Source organism: Trifolium pratense, linkage group LG1 (genome assembly GCF_020283565.1).
Source record: "Trifolium pratense cultivar HEN17-A07 linkage group LG1, ARS_RC_1.1, whole genome shotgun sequence".
NCBI classification, from domain to species: domain Eukaryota; kingdom Viridiplantae; phylum Streptophyta; class Magnoliopsida; order Fabales; family Fabaceae; genus Trifolium; species Trifolium pratense.
Genome location: NC_060059.1, coordinates 9,685,709 through 9,705,831, shown reverse-complemented (window position 1 = coordinate 9,705,831; position 20,123 = coordinate 9,685,709). Strand labels below are relative to the sequence as shown.

Below are 20,123 nucleotides of genomic sequence, written 5' to 3'. Positions count from 1 at the left end.
TTGGGTTATTTTTATGAAATAATATGATGATTCGATGTTTAGATATTTAATATAAAAAAGTAAAAAAATAATTTGGGTAACCCACTACCCAACCCAATTCAATCCGAAAATTAGTGAATTTATCCAACCCGGCCAAATGTTATAACGAGTGATTATTTTACGCAATCTAATCCAACATAACTTATGTGGTTCGGATTTTGGTTTTGACCAAACCCAACTCAATCCGGCCCACGTGCACTCCTGATTAGAACACCAAAATAATTCACTTGGTTCAATATTATTATGACAATGTTTAGGTAAAAAACTATTAAAACAACTTTACAATACCAAAAACTATAACTATGTCAATGTTGCTATGGTAGGAAGTGACTAACATCACAATACCAAAAAGCCAAAGAGCACAACCTAGTTAAGCACATCTAGAGACACACATAATAAAAAACCTAGCAGCAAAAAATCAATCTCAAAAGCTCTATGACAAACACTTCCTCAATCCATGCCCAATTTTCATTCGAAGTTTAAAAAAACAAATGAAAAGTCAGTGGGCAAACTCACCCCCTCCAACTTACGATACCGAGCCAGAAACCTCAACTCGGTCCGCAAAAAATGGCTGGTTAAAGGGGTCGGCTCGACGGGCCCAACCCGTTTTGACACCTATGCATATATTTGTTTGTTTAGTTATAGTTTAGTGGTTAAATTCACATACTACTATAAGTATGAAAAAGTGGAAAATGACCATCAAATAAATATTAGATTTATAACTAAAACATCGGGGTTAAATGATTTCTGATGGAAACAATTATTAAAGAAACTTTATTTACCACACAATACCGTAGAACTTTAAATTACCACCCTTTATGATAGAAACTGAATTCTTGATATTTTCGGCGAAGCTCAGCACTTTGCCCTAAATTCCAAAACTGAAACTGTGAACTCAAACCCCACCTCATCATATTTCCCGCAATGAATACTTCCATGCTCTAACCCTACAAGATTCTCTTTTTCTTCACTTCCAATTTTTTCTAAATGGCTTCTTCCGATGAACTCAGACTCTCGCCGTCGTCGTTGCCGGTCGCCGATTTGACCGACTCCATCAACCGATTGAACTTGATTCCCTCATCCGACAAAGATTCCGACGATGCTCCGCTACTTTCTCCTCCCTCATCCAGTGGCGGTTACAACAATGTCTCCGATGATGTCATCAATCAGGTTGATCAGTTTCTTCGCGATGCAATTCAGAACCCTCGCGAACGACTTTCCAGTGAGTTTTCCTCATTCAGTGAAAGAAATTTTTGAAGTTTAATAGAAATTAGGGTTCTTGTGTGTATACATTATGTAAATGCATTATGTGAGTTCATGCTATTTGTTCCAGATTTAATTTAACGAAGATTTACGGTTGTAGATTACTATGTTTTACTAGATTGATTATTGATTAGGGTTTTTAATTTAATTTACAGTTTTACGGATGGAGCAGGATGTTGTGAAGTTCATTAATGATCCTAATCAACATCAGCTTGAATTTCAGCAACTGCCGACTTCGTATTTACGGTTGGCTGCACATCGCGTGGCTCAGCATTATTCGTTGCAGTCGATGGTTTTACTGGATGGTAGTTTACCGGATGGTTCTGGGTCGAGAATTATTGTCCATAAGACTTCTGGATGTAAGCCGCCTCTTATTCGCCTTGCAGATATCCCTTTAAAGTTACCGTCAGAAGACAATGCTGTTAAGAAGGTTGCAATTAAGCAGAGGCCACAAAAGCAGTCACTAGTTGACAGTGATGCAAATTCGAACTCGGTTAAGAATCGGAACTCTAAAAGTGTGGAAGAGAGAACGGAAGAGTATAGTAAGGCTCGTGCTAGGATCTTTAGTTCAAGTGATGATGGTGGTTCTTTGGGTGGAAAGCCAGAATGTGAGTCAAGAAAGGAAGAGAACTCTTTACTTGGTTCCTTGGATGTTTCTAGGGTTGAAGATAAATCTGATGCTGTGTGTGATGTCAGTTCCAGTAGGGCTAGAAGTAGGATAGAGACGGAATCAGTTGGTAGGCAAATGCAAAGTAGTAGGGTGGCTATATTCCGGGACCGTGAAGTTGACCGCAAGGATCCTGATTATGACAGGAGCTATGAAAGGTATGCATGCCTGTTACCGTTTCATCTAGTTTCGTGGTCTGTTGGATTTGTAAAGTTTTTTCCACCTTACTCAAAATAAAGGATTTGAGCACTCAGACATAAATCTGTGCTGTCACTGTAGGAGCTATTAGATGCCTTTTGATAGTATAATGCGTTTATTCATTTTTGATTTATCATGCCTGTGTATTTTTTATGATGTGGGGTGCTGGCATGATACATGTACTGATCTACAATATTTGGGTATTTGGTATTAATTCATTTGTGTTAGCACTTAGGAGCTAACCAGCTAGGATTATGCAGGAAGGTTTTCTTCTTCAGCATTTCTATTTTCTTATTAATAAAAACACTATTGAATTCTAGCACAACTAATCATTACATCTTCCAGCACTTTAACAAATTTTGACATTAGAGACATGTATTAAATACACAGCGTGAAATGTGATGGTACCTAGTCTTGTTTTGTATTTGAAAATATGATAGGAGTATATTTTTTCTTCTAGAAAAGCCCCAAAACATGTTTGGTGTTACGAGTTACCAATCAGTCATGCTTAATTAATAGACTCATTTTTTTGGATTGTTCACTGTTAGCCATTATCTCATAATTCTCAAGTTCTTTTTGAAGTGAAGTTTGGATTTTTGTGCTTCATAATAGATGTTCAAGGATGTAAAACTTTACATGTGTTAGGGGCATGCACAATTGATATACTATTGGTTTTGACATCAGAATGAAATGCAGTTTTATAATTTCATAACATGCTTGTGATTTATTTAGACAATATCTATTGACATGTTATGTTACGTGTTCCCGCAATAATTATGAGTCTAACTAATACTACCTTTGTCCCTAATTATAAATATCTTTGGTACTTTTCACATTGTGTATAGATGTATTAAATTCTGACTTTTCATAAATAGGTAGTATTAACAAGGGGTACATTTGGATAGAATCAATAAATGTATCTAGTAATTTGAAAAAGGTGCTTATATTTAGGGACATTTTTTTTGTGAAAGAAGGCTTATAGTTAGGAATAGAAGTAGGATAAAGGTGGGGACATGGTTGGTGTATGGTTTATGAATTTATCTCATACTTTTTTTTATTTAATTTTTTGATTTGCATAGCAGGTTTGTGCAAAGATTTGACCCTGGACATGGGTTCAATGGAGGATCACACACCATGCAGCCCATGTATACAGCTGTATCAAACTACCACCCTGAGTTTCCACAGCTTGGATCCACTCATGGACCGCAGCTTTCTCCTGCACACCATCCACAACCTCTTCTCCAGCACATACCTGGGCCATGGGCTCCACCAGCACCAGCTGGAATAGGATATGGATATCCAGAGACAATGGTACCATTTAATCCTAGACAAGTTAGTGCATGCTCTGCACCAACATTGTATTTGCATTCATCTCAGTATTCTTGTCACTGTCATGGAATGCCTTTTATTCCCTATGAACCTCTTCATCAACCATTTGCACAGGTATAACAGCCCCCCACATCTCCAATTTAATGCTCAAGTGATCTTATATAATAATTTAACAAGACAAGATGCTTAGCTTTCCGTGTCAGTGAATTTTATATAGCAACTCATTCTTTTAAACTAAGTACGTACATGCTTGAGCTTAATGAAAGCAACTCTGGAGTACCACTCTAAACTTTAGTTATATAAATCTTCATGGATCATAGCTTTGATCTACAGTAACAAAAAAAATTATAGCTTTGATTGCTAGAGATCATAGCTATGATCTTGTATCAGTTGACCCTTGGTGTGGAGTAAAACTGCTTTTACCTTTTCTTTGTATCTAATTGTATTCTTTATTGTTTTTGATACTGCAGTTTCATCGACCACCACCTGATGCAAGTTTTGGAATGGTTTGGCCCTGGTGAAGGGCATGGGTCGTGCCTGCAACTGATCAGCCTGAGGCATATGATGTAAGCTGGCGGGTTGCTGCAGCTTCAAAACTTTCTGTTTGCTGATTTCAGTGCAGGCATGTTGGCTGAGTTTGGCTGGAATGGATTTGTATATTCCCGTCTTAAGACAATTTTTTATCCATTCCTCCATTCTTGGTCTTGCAAGGATGCTTATTGCATCTTCCATGTCCCTTGTAGACATGTGTGATGATTACTGCGAGTCAAGTCAGGACTTATCCAGAGCGGAATAAGTGTGTGCTTGACTTGGGTGAAGGTATGCTTTGCTTGACCTATACTGTTGAATACAGTTGTTCTTGTAACTTGTCTGAGCATTCGTTTCCTACTTGTAGTAGTTCATCATTTTCATTCGTATATTCAAATACCATATCGCCAAAGTTCTTTTGTTAGTTAATTTGCTCTTATACCTTGTCTTGTGAATTTTTATAAATATGATGGAAAACAATTTTTACACTAGCTAGGTTATGTAAATGAAGCTTTGTTCAGGCTACCTTTTAAATAATGAGTACAAATGTTTTATATACTTTCTTGTTTTTGATACAGCTCCTTTAAGAGCTCAAGGGGTTACCGTGAAAGAGCTTGACATGACATCCTTCCGATTGCTGGAATTTTGTTGTCGAGATTCAACTGGAATTTCTCAAGCTCTAATCATGCATGTACACCATTGCACACCACATTTTGTGTATATCAACTTATATACTTGGCAACCACTATTTTTCTGCCCAAATTTCGTTACTATTTATCTATTAGCTACTTGACATATCTTAGACAAGTGCTACAAGACCTCTTTTGTGTGGTTGATGTCAGGGTTGGTTTGATTTGGTTTTAAGCAAAAAAGTTCAATAGCGGGTTGGTTTGAATCAGGCGTAACAACTTCAAAACTATGTAACAAGTTGGTTTGATTTGGTTTTAAGCAAAAAAGTTCAAACCAATGAAAATTGACAAAGCTCAAATCTAGCTATAACCTGATCAATAGCGGGTTGGTTTGAATCAAGTGTTTAAATCAGTGTCTTAAAAAAAGTTGGAGCCACCAATAACTAGTTTAAAGACACGTGCATTCGCACGAGTCTCTTTATTTCGATATTTATGTTTATCATTATCTTAATATATAAAATTTATTTAGAATAAAATATTGTTAAATAGAAGTGAAACTATTGTGTTATTTTTTGTAAAATTTATTTATCCAATTTTTTATGTTTCAATGACAAATAATAGTCCTGTGTGTATTTTTCTAATCGAAAATTAGAAGTTTTATTAAGAATATCTAGGATAATTTAGTAAATTTGATAGTAATTAACTTTATTTTATTATATTAATAGTTAGTAGTAAACTTGGTAATAATATTTTTTATTTTATTTTTTATGAAAAATATTGTTTATGTTTTTTTTTTTAAAATATAGTTATTGTTTTTGTTTCTATTTATATATTTCTATTTTTATGTATTCAACTTGGATATAGCAAACATCATAAGAAAATAAGCTGGATTGGATATAGCAAACATCATGAGAAAATAAGCTGGATTTAGCCAAAGAAGTCCATAACTTTAGATATCTATATTAAAATTGATTACCACAAAAATTATTAATTTATTCTTATTACTTTTAATCACGTTATGAGTTTTATATTCTTCAATGTAATTTTGCTAAAAAAATATAAGATAAATACAAAAAATAAGATGATATGCTTAAAAATAGAAACAAAACAGATTATAGATTGCAACAAAACACAACAATCTATACTAATAAAATAACAACAAAACAGATTAATACGATCAACTCAATGATTTATTAAAAGAAAAAAGAAAATAAAATAGTCAATAAAAAAATTTATAGAAAAAAATAAGATGAATATGCATAAAATTAGGAATATAAAAATAGAAACATAAATAATATTTTTCATTGAATAAAAATTAACAATATACTATTAACTATTAATAATAGTAATATAATAATATAATAATAATACAATAAAGTTAATTACTATCAAATTTACTAAATTATCCTAAAAAATCCTAATCAAATTTCTAATTTTTTATTAAAAAATATACACGGACGGGACTATTATTTGTGACGGATACATAAAAAATTTCATAATTTATATTGATAATTATAATCAAATTTATTTATTTAATAAGTTTTACAAAAAATAGCACAATAGTTTCACTTATATTTTAACAATATTATAAAACAAATTTTTAAATATTTTATTTTAGATAAATTTTCTATCATAATATAATAACAAACTTAAATATCGAATAAAAGTCAATGACCCGTACGAATGCACAAGGAGTAAAATTTAGCCATATGATAATGTTATTTATGGTAAGTCCTTTTCTTATTGATTATTATATATTAGAATTTAGAAGTAATCATAAGAAAATAAGCTGGCCCATCACAAGTACACCACTTAGGCCAGAGATAGCACACATCTGTTTTTCTGGTTTACCTTGGAGCGATCATTAGATATACATAGCGTGTGTTTGGTTCTGCGGCGGAGAGAATTGATTTTGGCAGAATTGATTCTGTAAAATTGATTCTGGCCAAAATTGATTTTAAGCTGAAGTGGTTTATGTTTGGATATATTCATGAAAAAGTGAGTTGAACAAAAAATTTGAGTGTAAAAATCAATTCTAGAATCAAAAGCTACGATTTCTAGCTTCAAGTAGAATCAATTCTGGAGGCAGAATCAATTCTACTTTTGAGAAACCAAACAAGTCAGAATCAATTCTACACGTCCAGAATCAATTCTGGATGCTCCAGAATTGAAACCAAACATACACATAATTCAGGGGAAGACGGCATTTGACTATGTGGTAACGAAATTTTCATCGCTGTTTTTGGTTTTGCCTCATTATTATCTAAAATAATTGTTTTGATGTATCAACATATGCCCTCTGAACAAATAGAGGGGACCTAACTCTTGCATAATGCAACTAAATGCTAGGGAAGACAGTTCATTTGCTAAGGTTTTAGAATTTTGTTCTCGGATTTTTCTAATCCAAACATATCTTAAAAATTGATGTCCGGTTCTGATTCCACTATCACCACTTTCTCAGCAACCACAGTTATGGTACCAAACACAGGCTCAGCTATCCACAGTCAGCAACTTGTCTATGCTGGAAAAGTTTTGATAAAAAACTTTGAAATGCTTGTAAGCAATGTCTATATCTTCCTTCCCACATATTTCTCTTATACTGCAAATCAAATACAAGCAGAATCAGAGAATCCATATAATATATCCTTGGAGTGACTCAGATGAATAGAACAAGAAAGTAATAACATTAACATTTGCTTCTTTTTCAGAAAGGTTTTTTCTTCTATTACTATTCATAAAAGAAGAAAAAAATTCAGTAAGATACAAACAAGAAATTAAGAGGGATAACAACTAATATACTTATGCAGAGAAAAAGACAGCTAACTGATACCTGATTCTAAAAGAGATGAAGTCAAACATCATATAAATGTTGAAAATTGATTTTTTCCCCCACTCATTTCCCCGATGCAAAAATTAACATTTAATGTACAAGAACCAAATGCCATCCTGGCACGGTTAGAACTTGTACCTTTTCAGTATCAAGGCTGAGTATATGACAAGGTTTCATAAAGGCTTTGATATGGTATATGCAGTTATATATATTTTTTCTAAATCATTTGATACCTGTGCATTGAAAGTTGAGCAATTCCGCAGTCAACAGTTCGGATGCCAACCCCAGAAGCGAGTATTGGACCTATGGTTGAACCACATCCCATGTCATTTCTAACCACAAATTCCTATAGTGAGTAGACAAAATATAGTATTCAGATGCCTCAATTCTGTGATATTACAAGTTACAACCATAAATAACACTTTTACTTTCTCTTTCATCTCTTGCAAGAGATTATTTTGGAAAGGTTCTAACAGTAACTTCAAAAAAAAGTTGAAGATCTTTTAGCAGAACACTCCTTTGAAAAAACAGATTTTGCATTAAAAGGAATAATGTCTTTAAATAAAATGAAATCATAGAGAGGAATTGCCTGAATTGGAAGATTATGGATTTTCCCAACTTCTTTAAAAAGAAAAGATGTGATTCCACTGGTAGCATAGCGCTGGTTTGCGTTGTGCTTAATAACAAGTCCTTTCTGCAGCTCTGGTCTGTGGTGTTCATCATGTTTATCTGAGAAATTTGGATGAACTCCATGGGCCATATCTGCAGACACTGTAAAGAATACAATCCAAAAGGTAATTTAGCAATCTTTTCAGAATATCATGTTAGACAACAAATTATGCACATCAAATTTACTATTGCTAGTATGACAATAAAAATCACTATTTCCCCTTGAATATACTCCTTTATCCTAAATAGACCTATTATATATTTTCGACATCTAAATAAATGACAAACTCTCCATGTTGCAGGACAAAATCATCAACAGATACACAGAAGAGAGTTACAGCAGTCACATCTCTTAATAAAATATAAGCCCTGCAACAATTGGTTGCTGTGGCTGAAGCTCATAAGACCTCTTTATCAATTTCAGCCATTATTTTAAATCCCATACTCTCTCCATTCTTATTTTATACATTAAATTTACAAACTCTGCAAAAGGATCCAAGCCAAAATTCATAATCTGAGCCTCAATTTATAAGAGAATGACATACCAAGAAATGATTGACGAATAGTGCGCTCAAAAGTGCCTTCGCCAACATAGTTATTTGCCAAGCCAGCAACTATACGTCTCATGGCCTGAAACATGGTGGGTGCACCAGCTCCTTGAGCAGAATCTGAACCCACCTAAACAGCAGCAGTTAGATGTAGGATTGTGAAATCAACAAAAAAATATCATTGCATTATTACAAATAAAAATAGATGCATTATACTAACTCATAAATAGGATACAGCATAAAGGATTTAACTTGATTTATTGTGATTGAGAGTGTAAAGAGTCCCACACTACCAATGATTGATATGATGTTAGTTTTATCAATTTGAAAGAATGTTTTATTGCAATGGTTTAATGATGTAGTACTTTCTAGTTTATTGCTATTGAATAGTTATAATAAATTAATAATAGTAGATATTTTTCAAATATAGAGAAACTATTGTGAGAACACCAGGAAAAACATGGAGGATTTCCCGACAATTATAAGTGCGCAAAAGAGTCATAAACAAAAGGCATACAAATTAAAAAAGAAGAAAAATACCTCCTCATTGTCAAACAGAGCAACCATCCGAATTGCTTGTTCACTAGCCAAGTCACCGGGAGATTCACACGAGTCAACAAGTGCCCTTAATGCACAATAACTTGAAGCAAGATTATCTAATCTTCCAGAAAATATGAATTCATTGTTTGCACCTCCAAGACAGCTAGGTTGAGTATCACAAACATTCAGTTCAATACTCACTATGTCATCAACATCACATTTCAACTCCTCTGACAATATCTAAAAATTGAAGTCAAGGTAAGCAATAGTTAGGTAAGTAGCATTTAAAATCACAGGTAGTTAAAAATCGAGATAGACATACTTATAAAATTCCATTTCAGCATGGCACGTTGTAACCATATCACTTGCTAAAACACCAAGAGATCAATCTATTTGACTTGGTAGCTTATTCAATATCCAAAATAATAAACACGGGTATGATACATAAAATTGGTCATGTGCAGCCATGTACACACGAGTTCATGTTCATCATTGAGTCTTGCCTAAAGACCACTGGAACTTACTATGGCACTATCAATTCCACATAATGCACTTTGATGCCTCCTTTTTTCCTTATTTAACTACTACTCCTACTACTTAACCTAAATCATTTTTTCCTTATTTAACTACAATCTCCATTAACATTTCCTACCCTCAATGCAATCATCCCTTTCTATGACTGAAAATATTTACAGCCCATTTTCCAACATATTTGCATGCATCTTAATAGCAAACATCTAATGCAACCAACTCAGTGGATTATTAAATTGTAATGAAGTGATGTATAAGGAAAATGCTAAGGCACTGGTTAAGAAATCACATAATTTTTTTATGGGAACATGTAGCTTTTCAATAATAATGCATTGAATCTTATAATTTCCAATAAATAATAACTTTCTAAATCTAGATTCCTTAACCACTTCCCTTCCTAAGATCAAAGGTTAGCACAACCCTTTTTTTTTCAAGGTAAGCACAACCCAATATATAAAGTTTAGGTTGTCTACAATCTTCTGAGACTAAGAAATCACAAGTACAAGAACTGTGATTTGAAAGGTCTCAATGTCTTGTTTATCATCATCAACATTAACTCATGATTATGCTATGAAATCAGAATTCTACCCTAAAGTAGCACACTGATATCTAGCTGTGATCAAGACCTGAAGAGTAGGTAAACCAATTATAGCAGGCAGAGTAATTGCTTATAAGTTCCCTAACATTGGCATGGCAGGCTTTGAATGATGTTTCTTTGACTTGCGTTCAAAGATAACTGTCCTGTACTACAGGAGCCACAGTATAAATCCGTTTCAATTTATATTTGGAAACAGTGAATTGATTTTAATTTTCTTTCTTCGACTCACTGTACTAGGAAGAAAGAATGGGAAACAAACAAGAGAGCAATAGTTATGGATGGAATCTTTTTTTATAAAAAAAGAAAATAAATGTTTGAAATTTTTATTGGTATGCCTGGTTTACTGTCCTCTGACAGTTACAATAGCAATATTCATATGAAGCACAATTAATTTGAATCAACGAACACGGAAAATTGTTCAAAGTTCAAACTCAATCCGAATGAAGAAAAATATGTACCTGCATAAGCAGTGGATGATGAGAAGCTTTGGATGACAATGCAGCAGTCTTCTCTTTTGACTCTGAAGAAGTGTCCTCAAGTTTCATCGAGAGTAATGGAAGAAGATGAGTCTCAAGATTTGGTTTGAAACCATCCTGGTTCACTGTGCTAAACAATGAAACAAATATGAGACGGCAATATAATCTACTAGCTTGCATGTCTTTGTGGAAGAGCAATGAGCCAAAAAAATACTAGGATCACATTAGAAAAACCAGAAGTTTCCCTCAATAGTGGTACAAATGTTTGTCAGCAATGGCTGATCATTAACTGAAAATATTTATGCAAACAGGAGACAAATGATACCACCGAAAAATCAGTTTTTACTCCTCTAAAGTAAGTGATTAACTATTGATGAATAAATCAATGGTTAATGTTAGAACACACATGCATTATAAATCACAGGGTCATCTAAACATCAATCCTTGAATTTCTCGTTAATAATTGGGTTACTACTCACTTTAGAAGAGTTAAATCACACTTAACCATAATGTTAAGTTTGATGAATATATAAGCATGATGATGATAGTTAGTTTATGTTTATCCCCTGTTAATACCTATCGTCTAAGTGCCTATGCATAAATTATTTCTGTAACAATAGATAAAATAAAATCGAACTATTTTCACATAAGCTATGGTATAAACTGTTTTCATCAGCTATCTTAAAGACCTTATGAAAATAAGCTGAAAACAACTGACAGGGATGTCACGAGTTGTTTCAATAAGCTCTCTCAAACAATCTCACAAGGTTTATGCCATTAAATAAGCTCAAATATATCAACCCAAACAGACCTAAGTGCAAAAAGGAGTTGTAATTGAAGTATGAAAGAGTGATATGATTTGATGAATGTGAGTTATAGAGTACCGGTCAAGATGAATGGCAAGAGTGGGAATACGCAAAATAGGTCTGTTGACTTTGACAAGCTTATGAACAAAAGAATTGTCACTTCTTCTGAGAATGACTCTCCCTGCAACACTCAAATCCCTATCAAACCAAGTATGCCATAATCCACCTCCATAAGTCTGAACATTTACCATCATATAAGAAGAAGACTTCAACGACGCCGTCTTCGGCTTCAGTTTCAAACACGGACTATCTGTATGCGCCGCTATCGCATAAAAACCATTGCCCACATCGTACCTTCAACAACATCAAAGCAGTTCCATCAGTACCTCAGTTTTTTGCCAATTGTTACAAAACACATCACATTGCACCTCGATTCCACATTAATGTTAGTTCATAGAGACTAATTTTCCTAGAAAATTCATGTCATCAAGGACAAAAATTTGTCCTAATTACAATTGTGCAAGGATTAATTACTGGAAAATTAGTACCGACCTAAATTTCATAGACAAATTAATCCCTAATAATAACAATTCAAAGATTGATAATATATTTGATACTATTTTGACCTACATTTTACAATTTCATAATGTATTTACCAATTCGCAAACATTCGATACTATTTCGAGCTATGCTTACAATCTATGAAGCACGGACACAGACACCGGACACGACACGTCGACACCGATTATAATGTAATTATAAGTGTTGGTGTCCGACAACGGGACACTCCTAATCCAATGAGTGTATGTGCATCATAGCTTACAATTTCAAGTACCAATTTGCATATTCACACTAACAACATCATAAACAACACAAAAAATAGTAAAATGCGAAAAACTATACTCACTTTTCTCCTACAGCGAAAGCAACCAAACAGGACATATTGCGAGTGAAGAAGTAGCGTCCACCTGGTTTGAGATTCCATTCTTCGTTCTCGTTAAGAAGGTGAAAACCGGCTGCGAGTAATTGTCGTTTTGCCTCCGCTGTAGCGTGGAAATGCGTCCACGATTCATTGAGATAATCGAGAAAGTTGTTTACGATTGAAACGGATTCGGATTTGTGATGAGAGGTGGAATTGACGGAGCAGAAGCTACGTCGGCGATTGAAGGGTAAGGAATTTGGGAGTTTCCGGGAGCGAAATAGGGATGATGAAGGATTGAGTTTGAACGATGGAGATGAAGAATGGAGATGAAGAATGTGCGGTCGAGATATTGATGCCATGTTTGTTTCTAACACTCATAAGAACCACTGTTAGTTAAAGTGTTAACTCTATATATTTTTTTGACATTCGAATTTCAAAATCAACCAAATTGGTCCTGGACACGCGGTTGATGATGTGGAAGGATTCTTGGACACGTAGTTGATAACGTGGAATGACATGTAAACATATGACACGTCAGCACAATCAAGTTGATAGAGAGACTATTTGATGTAACTTTCACAAATTCAAGGATGTTTTGGCTATTTCGAATAATTCACGAACAAATTTTATTGACGCGTGCAAATTCAAGGACGAAGTTGCTATTTCACTCAAATTTTTTATCTTAATTTTGTTAATTCCATTTTGCAATTGAGATATCATATAAAATTATGATAGCGTCTCTAAACCAACAAATGTTTTTTTCCTTCATACTTTGCTTGGATTAGTGTTCAATCATTGATACCAAATACAGATGAAGCTAATTGGTAATCCAATTCATAAATACAGATGAAACTAATTGGTAATCCAATTCAACATAAATAATTTGTCGGGTTGATAATGAGTTCAATTTAAATGTCTATATCTTTATCATTTCACTTCTTAATTCTGCTACTCGAGCTATAAAATCAATCTTATAAGTTATAACTCTTAGTTTATTTGAATAGTTAAAAGAAACTTGCGTTAAAAGAAACTCATGTTGTAGGGATACATTATATAATTTTGAGATGAAAACTCAAGAATACCAACATTCATAAATGATTTGCAGCTTCTTTCAACATCTTGACATTTGTAAGATATTGCTCCTACAACATGTCATTCATCATATGCTACTTTATGTGACCTATTATTTTCTTAAATTAATCATACAATAACTATGATTGATCATACTAAAAAAAGTAAAGGTTTGTAATAATTGCAACATCATGCATGCACTTTAGGTATAGAAACTATAAGTAGATGAATCAGCAATAATGTTCCTCAAACCACCAACTGTAGATGCTAGCATAATACATACTCCTATGTAAATTGAACCCTGAAATGAAAGAAACATAAATTGAATTTGCATTTAGATTGTTACATTTTTTTAAAGAAATTGCTAATGTGAATTGATCATTACCCAATTGATGAACCAGTTGATGCTATATTTCCTTGGCTTCTTGATTATCAACCACATTATGCTAGGAAGCTGTAACAATTAATTATTAATGAGCCAGATAATTGATTTTAAAATTAATTAATTTAAATTTCACATAAGTTTGGAGAAATTGAGAGGACAAGAGAGCCTTACAAAATATGAAGTGGGTGCAAAACCAAATCCACCAAAGAATCCAAGAAGATCTCCAAAGAAAGGAAAAGTGACCCCAAATATTAATGTAAAAGCTGAAACATTTCAACAAACTATAGTTATATAAAGACTTATCATGAAAAAAAATAATAGTTCTTAAAACTTACTCTACTAGTGAAAATTTTCTATGTAACAATAATAGCATAGATTAGTTTCGATTCGAGTTTTGACATCTTACCTACATAAGCAGATCGAGCTACAAGTCTAAGCGCTACACCAGGAGGGAAGTTTAATCTTCGCATCATCATCCCCTCAATCAAGTCAAAAACAGGCATTGCGTAAACCTACAATATATTTTTTCCTCCACCGATCAGAAACAAAATTTAAGACTTCTTTAATTTCATAAAATATTTTCTATTTTCATTTTTATTTTCCCTTTTAATCACAAAATAGTCACAATATTTTTCACGTTTTCAAATATTTGTATAAAAAATAGCGAAAACGGGTAAGAGTTGATACCTGATAGCTACCAACAACATGGATGAATACCATCAAATTAGCAGAAGCAATAAGCCAAGAAGGTTTTTGAAGTGACATAAGTACATTATCATTAACATCTTGTCCAAAAGCCCAATAACCTATAATTGCAACTGGGAAATAACATATTGCATTGATGAAATAGGCACCAAGAGCACCTTTCCACATTGGTATCTTTGATGGTTTATCAGGTGTTGATGGAATTGTAGCTTGAATTTCAAGGGTCACTGCATGACCAGCAAATGCAAATGATATTTGGCCAAGTGCATTGAAGATTCTAAACAATAAATCAGTTTTGCTGATTGGTTTGTATGCATAGCTAACATTGTCAATTCTACCTCTAGATAAGCATGCCACCCAGGCTATAGTGGAATAACTGCAGTCAAAATCCAAAAATTATGTTATAGATATAGTGTTTTTGAAAAATTAATCATTCACTTTTATTTGTTTTATGGTATGAAAACAATTCTAGTACTATTTTCGTCCAAACACGTTTAACTGTGAAGTTCTGATGAGATATGATGTATTAGTATTGATATGAATACACTTATTTTTAACTACAATATAATATCAACATCCATGTGTACTAGATTATATGGATGTAGGAATTTCATCTTAACTAGGAGCAATTGGATTAAATTAAAGATTATGAGTTGTATTATCCTCTACTAAATTTTAAGTACTTATAATTTTATTCAATTTCAACCTATGTTTAAAAGCTGAGTTCACCAAATTGTTTTCCTTGCCTCAACTTCTTCTGAATTGTTCACGCTCTTTGCAAATATACCAAAAAAAGGAGTAAGACTAAATTGCATTTTTGCCCCGTTAATTTTTACAAACTTGTAATTTTAGTCCATAAAATTTCATAATAGCACTTTTGACCCCCTAACTTTATCCCTTTATAAAAGGTTGCCCCCAGTGATTTTGATCAAGTCAACGCACATGTGGACAACGACTCACATGCCACATTAACATATGTGGCAAGATATGTTGAGTGGCACGTGAGTCATTGTCTAAAAGGGGCTGAAGTTAGGAGGTCAAAAATGCTATTATGAAAATTAGGGGGCTAAAATTGCAGGTTTATACAAATTAAGGGGTCAAAAGTGCAATTTAGCCAAAGAGTAAATGATCATTTCTATACTCGAAATTGTAAATCGTCAATTGAGTCTTCCAAATTTATGAAATATAAAACCATCAAATTTGTGATGCTAAATTTTTAAAAATGACTAAAATCAATAACGACACTATTCAATTTAAAGAACTAAATTGACCTGAGCCTTACAATTTTAAAAATTAAAATGCTAATTTACTCCCCAAAAAGTGAGGTTAATGAAGTCTTTTGCCTTAATTTACCATTTCAAATTTCTTAATTGGACAGACATTCATTCTTTTCTCATATGTATTTTTTATTTTTGTTTCTTAGAAGAACACAAATTAAATCTTTCCATAGGACCTTTTCTTTTTTGAGAAAGTTCCATAGGACCTTTTTACATATAAATATAAAATGTGAAGCTAGCTCATAAAACACTATGGACAAAAAATAAATAATAAAAATTTAAAAGCTAAAGAAACAAGAATCACCTTAATGACATCACAGCTGCTGCTAAAGAAACACCAGCAACAGAATTGAAATTTGGAAGCTGAGACAGAAAAAAATGAATTCCACCAAATATCATAATCCAATAAGACTGTCTAATTGGTGTACAATTGGTGCATGCTATCTCCACAAAATTCTTTAGACACTTTCCACCAATAACCATATAAACAACATCACACCCAACTTGTACAATCAGTTGCTGAGGTAGAACAATCCATGGTCCAAGTTTTGGTCCAAAAGCATGTCTACCAAGATCAATATATCGATCGAATCGTGTCCCCGGAATGCATTCATGTAGCTGGATCATTTGCCACATTGTGTTTAAGGTTAGACACCATGATAATAACAACATCAAGATCCCTGGTCCCCTACAATGAATTCGAATTTTGTTACATTGAACTTTAAAAACGACAAATAAATAAGAACATTTTTTTCCCTACAAAATCGATCGAATAGATTTCAACAAAAAATTTGTCAAGTTGCAAACTTTTTGTGGTGAGTTGAAATTACTTTTAATAACTTACCATCCTAGATATGCCATGGCATATGGCAGGCTGAGAACACCAGCACCTATCATGGCTGTCACCGTGTGGAAAGTCGAGTACCACCATTTAGCATGGCGAGCGGGGCCAATATCCGCCCCTTTTTGTTCTGATTGAATTTCCTATACAATTGTAGAAGATACAAATTAACCACATATTTAAATTGTGTTAACATTTTAAACTATTGGCGAAAATTAGTGCATGTGACCATGCCAAAAAAGTGATTATATACAACACTATAACTTAGAATTACCTTAGAAGGTTGAGAAGGAATGGAAACCATTTTAATTCACTTACAAAGAAGATCAAAGAGAGAAAGGCCCTAGGATGTAGGAATTAAAGTGAAGTGCATCACTTATATATATGTGAGTAGAGTGGTGATGACAAATATTTGATGCCAATAATAATCATAATAACAATAATATTATTTGTTCAAAAAAAAAAACAATAATATTAATAATAATCCTCTTAAAGAAATGTTCAATTTTAAAATAAAGGGACTATTTTCGTGAGTTTTATAAAATAGGAAGATCAAAAGTGCAATTAAGCCTAAATGATAATAATAACATGTGCATCTTAGTACCCTACCACACTAAGTGTTTTTCTTGCCACTTGTGCTTTTGTTTTTGCAGCTTAAAAAGTTTCCTCTAACTTTGAATCAAATCAAATGATCAAAAGTGACTAAATTCAAAGAATAAATTTAACCCACTTTTAAACCTAACAATTAAAGCAAGATTATCTTAGAAGTTGTTTTTAAAATTCCATCACTAACTGATTCTGTCTAGTTACAATGTAGGAAACCTGTAGATGTTTAGAGTAATATTTTTGGAATATGTTATTTCAACATCAAAATACAAACACTAGGAACAAGATTTGTTGCAGGACACAATTAATGCAGTAATTGATCTTGTCTATTGATTTTACATCGGACGACTATCATACATATGCATCAAAATGATCCTAACCATTCATTTAAATCAGACAGTTAATATTGTTACTGCATTAACGCAGTTACAACGGACAATCTTTTTCTTCCCAAACACCGGTATATATAACATCATATATGTTATCTTTATCTCTTAATTTTATTTTTTATAACTTACACGTATAAAAAACAATATTTAACATCAAAATTTTGATGCCAAAATATCATTTCAGGATTTTTTTATGGTAAATTATTAACCAAGAATAATTTTTATGAAAGGACATTAATTAAGTTAATATTATTTTAGTGGGGCAAGTAAATTGTTCTGCATATCAAAGAATCAAATTTGAGAAGATCACATTATATTAATTATTGTGTAATGTAAAGGTTACAAAGTCTTGAAGCTAATGAAAGGTTGCTTTTTAATTTTTGAATGATGGGAACATTTTATTGGTTAGGGAAAGGAGTATAATCTTAATCATTACAGTTATTGAAGGTGGTATTTGTTTATCTTGGTAAATTAAGCACTAAATTTTGGGCTAATGATTAAATTTTGTAGCATGTTGTAGCTGTTTAACTTAGTGGAAGGGAGCGGATGGATGGAAATATGTACCACAAGAATTTGTTTTACTGCTCACCTAAAAGGTTTTCTATACTAACATCATATTATATGTTAAGAATCCCCTTTAAGTTTCTAGTATGTTTTAGTGCGAAAAAACTGTTTTAAGTTGAAACTCTATAAGTATAAAGTAAGTTTTTTCATCTAAAATTGTGACGCCTAGTGATTAGAATTATTAATTGTTAAGTAAGGATTTATACCATGATTTTTTTGTCAAGTAGTTTTGCAAGATTTTGCAATTTGGAAGTATTAATTGTTTATCTTTTTTCATATTAATTATTAATTTTTATATGTTAGAAATAGAGATATTATAGGTTCCCGGGAGTATATCTTAGTTGATAGAAACATTATATATATAGAGGTTGGGGTTCGAATCCGAGATTCTTCACTTATTCATCTTAAGGGGTGAATTTTTAACCACTAAACTATTTAAAAAAAATAGAGAGATATTAGAGAGGTAAATTCATTGCATAAAAAAGAGGGAGGTGAATTCATAAAATAAATAGAAAGATAAATATGTAATAAGAAAAAAACGGGCAATTAAAAAAATCTTATTTTTTGGATTCAAAAAATAAATAATTTTTTTTTTATTTGGTAAATCAAGATATCAACTGCAAAACTAATCCCTCGAGACAACCGACAAATATTCTTTACACGCATTAGTCAAAGATCAGACTCAATTAGGTATTGAGCCTAACTTATCCTTACAAAATCGGCTTGTAAGGTAAGGATTGCCCTCACTTATAAACACATATTTACGATAATATGAAGTCTTCTTAAAAAACATTTATACAATAATATGAAGTCTCTATGATTTATTTTTTTTAAGCAGCAAAGTCTCTATAAATTGTTTGTCTAAGACCACAACCTCAACATTCTTGGACATGACCATGGTGACAAATCCTTAAAATTCTAAAGTAACTTAAATTCCTAAATTCTTTATTTAAGTCAAAATATGTAGTTGAGTGTTTCTCAATTTAGAGGAAAAGGAAAGATATAGAGAAAACTTAAAATGAAGAAAAATGAGGAACATGCATGAATTCTCTGCAATTACGGAATACAATTCATATACATGATTTGTATGTAGCAGGAAGAATATATGTAGCAGGGGGAATAAAATAGAAGCTGGCAAAGTAGCAATGCTTCTATGGACACTCTGGTAAAATAGAAACAATAGTACTTTTGGAATAATGAAAAAGAAGCAAAACAACAAAGTGGATACTAAAGTGATGTTTGCATGTGGAGGGAGTGGAAAACTATATATGAATACTATGCCAACTGTGGAAAATAAGAGCGTGCAGCAGCCTGTGTATTGGACCAAACCGGATGGTGGTTGTTAACTTGTTACGGCTTACGAATGCAATGTTGATGCCGATTTTCATAATAATGTAGGCAAAACGAATGTGCGTGATGGTGTGTTCGTAATATCATGGGTCGATTTGTACGTAATGGCGGTCGATCGGAGGCAAGGAAAATTATCAATAGTTGAAGGGGAACCAATAGCTTTTGCTTGAGCTTCACAAAAATTGTCTAGGAGAGACTTCACTAATAGGTTTTTTTAAATTATAATACTTGTGAATACCCCAAATTATAAATGGATAGGGTAGGCCTCACTAATACTCTCATTTTTAAAATGACTTAAAAAATGTAGTGAATGTTATTCATCATCACTTATTTACTTTAAGGGTGTAATTTCTAGTCACTAG

The 20,123-nt window shown here is 32.7% G+C and overlaps 3 protein-coding genes across 5 annotated transcripts; 1 reads left to right on the top strand and 2 right to left on the bottom strand.

Moving 5' to 3' along the window:
- The first annotated feature begins 837 nt into the window (after window positions 1-837).
- Window positions 838-4,919, top strand: LOC123920272. Of its 2 annotated transcripts, XR_006813590.1 has the most exons (5): window positions 838-1,261; window positions 1,458-2,127; window positions 3,250-3,610; window positions 3,967-4,315; window positions 4,603-4,919. XR_006813590.1 is itself a non-coding variant. In XM_045972533.1 (4 exons), exons 1-4 carry the CDS (start codon window positions 1,027-1,029, stop codon window positions 4,015-4,017), a joined length of 1,317 nt encoding a protein of 438 aa, XP_045828489.1. In that variant the 5' UTR covers window positions 838-1,026; the 3' UTR covers window positions 4,018-4,919. The 2 variants fall into 2 exon arrangements, 1 of the variants encoding a protein (XP_045828489.1); XM_045972533.1 differs by having other exon boundaries at window positions 3,967-4,919.
- A 1,948-nt stretch (window positions 4,920-6,867) lies between these two features.
- On the bottom strand, window positions 6,868-12,984 carry LOC123920269 (probable aspartyl aminopeptidase). 2 transcript variants are annotated; one of them, XM_045972501.1, is made up of 8 exons: window positions 12,559-12,984; window positions 11,730-12,005; window positions 10,828-10,975; window positions 9,241-9,480; window positions 8,698-8,830; window positions 8,073-8,254; window positions 7,717-7,829; window positions 6,868-7,252 (listed from the first exon to the last, which is right to left on the bottom strand). In XM_045972501.1, the coding sequence occupies exons 1-8, from the start codon at window positions 12,930-12,932 to the stop codon at window positions 7,144-7,146; spliced, it is 1,575 nt and encodes a 524-aa protein (XP_045828457.1). In that variant the 5' UTR covers window positions 12,933-12,984; the 3' UTR covers window positions 6,868-7,143. The 2 variants fall into 2 exon arrangements, with proteins under 2 accessions (XP_045828457.1, XP_045828469.1); XM_045972513.1 differs by having other exon boundaries at window positions 7,717-7,786; window positions 12,559-12,952.
- Window positions 12,985-13,593: 609 nt separating this feature from the next.
- On the bottom strand, window positions 13,594-17,868 carry LOC123920262 (lysine histidine transporter-like 6). The gene is made up of 8 exons (XM_045972488.1): window positions 17,127-17,868; window positions 16,856-16,995; window positions 16,316-16,699; window positions 14,717-15,110; window positions 14,436-14,541; window positions 14,201-14,292; window positions 14,030-14,098; window positions 13,594-13,945 (listed from the first exon to the last, which is right to left on the bottom strand). Exons 1-8 carry the CDS (start codon window positions 17,154-17,156, stop codon window positions 13,847-13,849), a joined length of 1,314 nt encoding a protein of 437 aa, XP_045828444.1. The 5' UTR covers window positions 17,157-17,868; the 3' UTR covers window positions 13,594-13,846.
- Between the last annotated feature and the right edge of the window lie 2,255 nt (window positions 17,869-20,123).

Bases quoted from the DNA above. Each gene is read 5' to 3' on its own strand.
- LOC123920272 (XM_045972533.1), top strand. From the start codon at position 1,027: ATGGCTTCTTCCGATGAACTCAGACTCTCGCCGTCGTCGTTGCCGGTC. The intron at 1,262-1,457 runs GTGAGTTTTCCT...TTTAATTTACAG, and splicing joins CCCTCGCGAACGACTTTCCA to TTTTACGGATGGAGCAGGAT. The intron at 3,611-3,966 runs GTATAACAGCCC...TTGATACTGCAG, and splicing joins TTCATCAACCATTTGCACAG to TTTCATCGACCACCACCTGA.
- LOC123920269 (XM_045972501.1), bottom strand. From the start codon at position 12,932: ATGGCATCAATATCTCGACCGCACATTCTTCATCTCCATTCTTCATCT. The intron at 8,255-8,697 runs GTATGTCATTCT...TATTCTTTACAG, and splicing joins TATTCGTCAATCATTTCTTG to TGTCTGCAGATATGGCCCAT. The intron at 7,830-8,072 runs GCAATTCCTCTC...TACTCACTATAG, and splicing joins TCCATAATCTTCCAATTCAG to GAATTTGTGGTTAGAAATGA.
- LOC123920262 (XM_045972488.1), bottom strand. From the start codon at position 17,156: ATGGTTTCCATTCCTTCTCAACCTTCTAAG. The intron at 14,293-14,435 runs GTAAGATGTCAA...GAAATGTTTCAG, and splicing joins AGCTCGATCTGCTTATGTAG to CTTTTACATTAATATTTGGG. The intron at 14,099-14,200 runs GTAAGGCTCTCT...TAATTGTTACAG, and splicing joins TTGCACCCACTTCATATTTT to CTTCCTAGCATAATGTGGTT.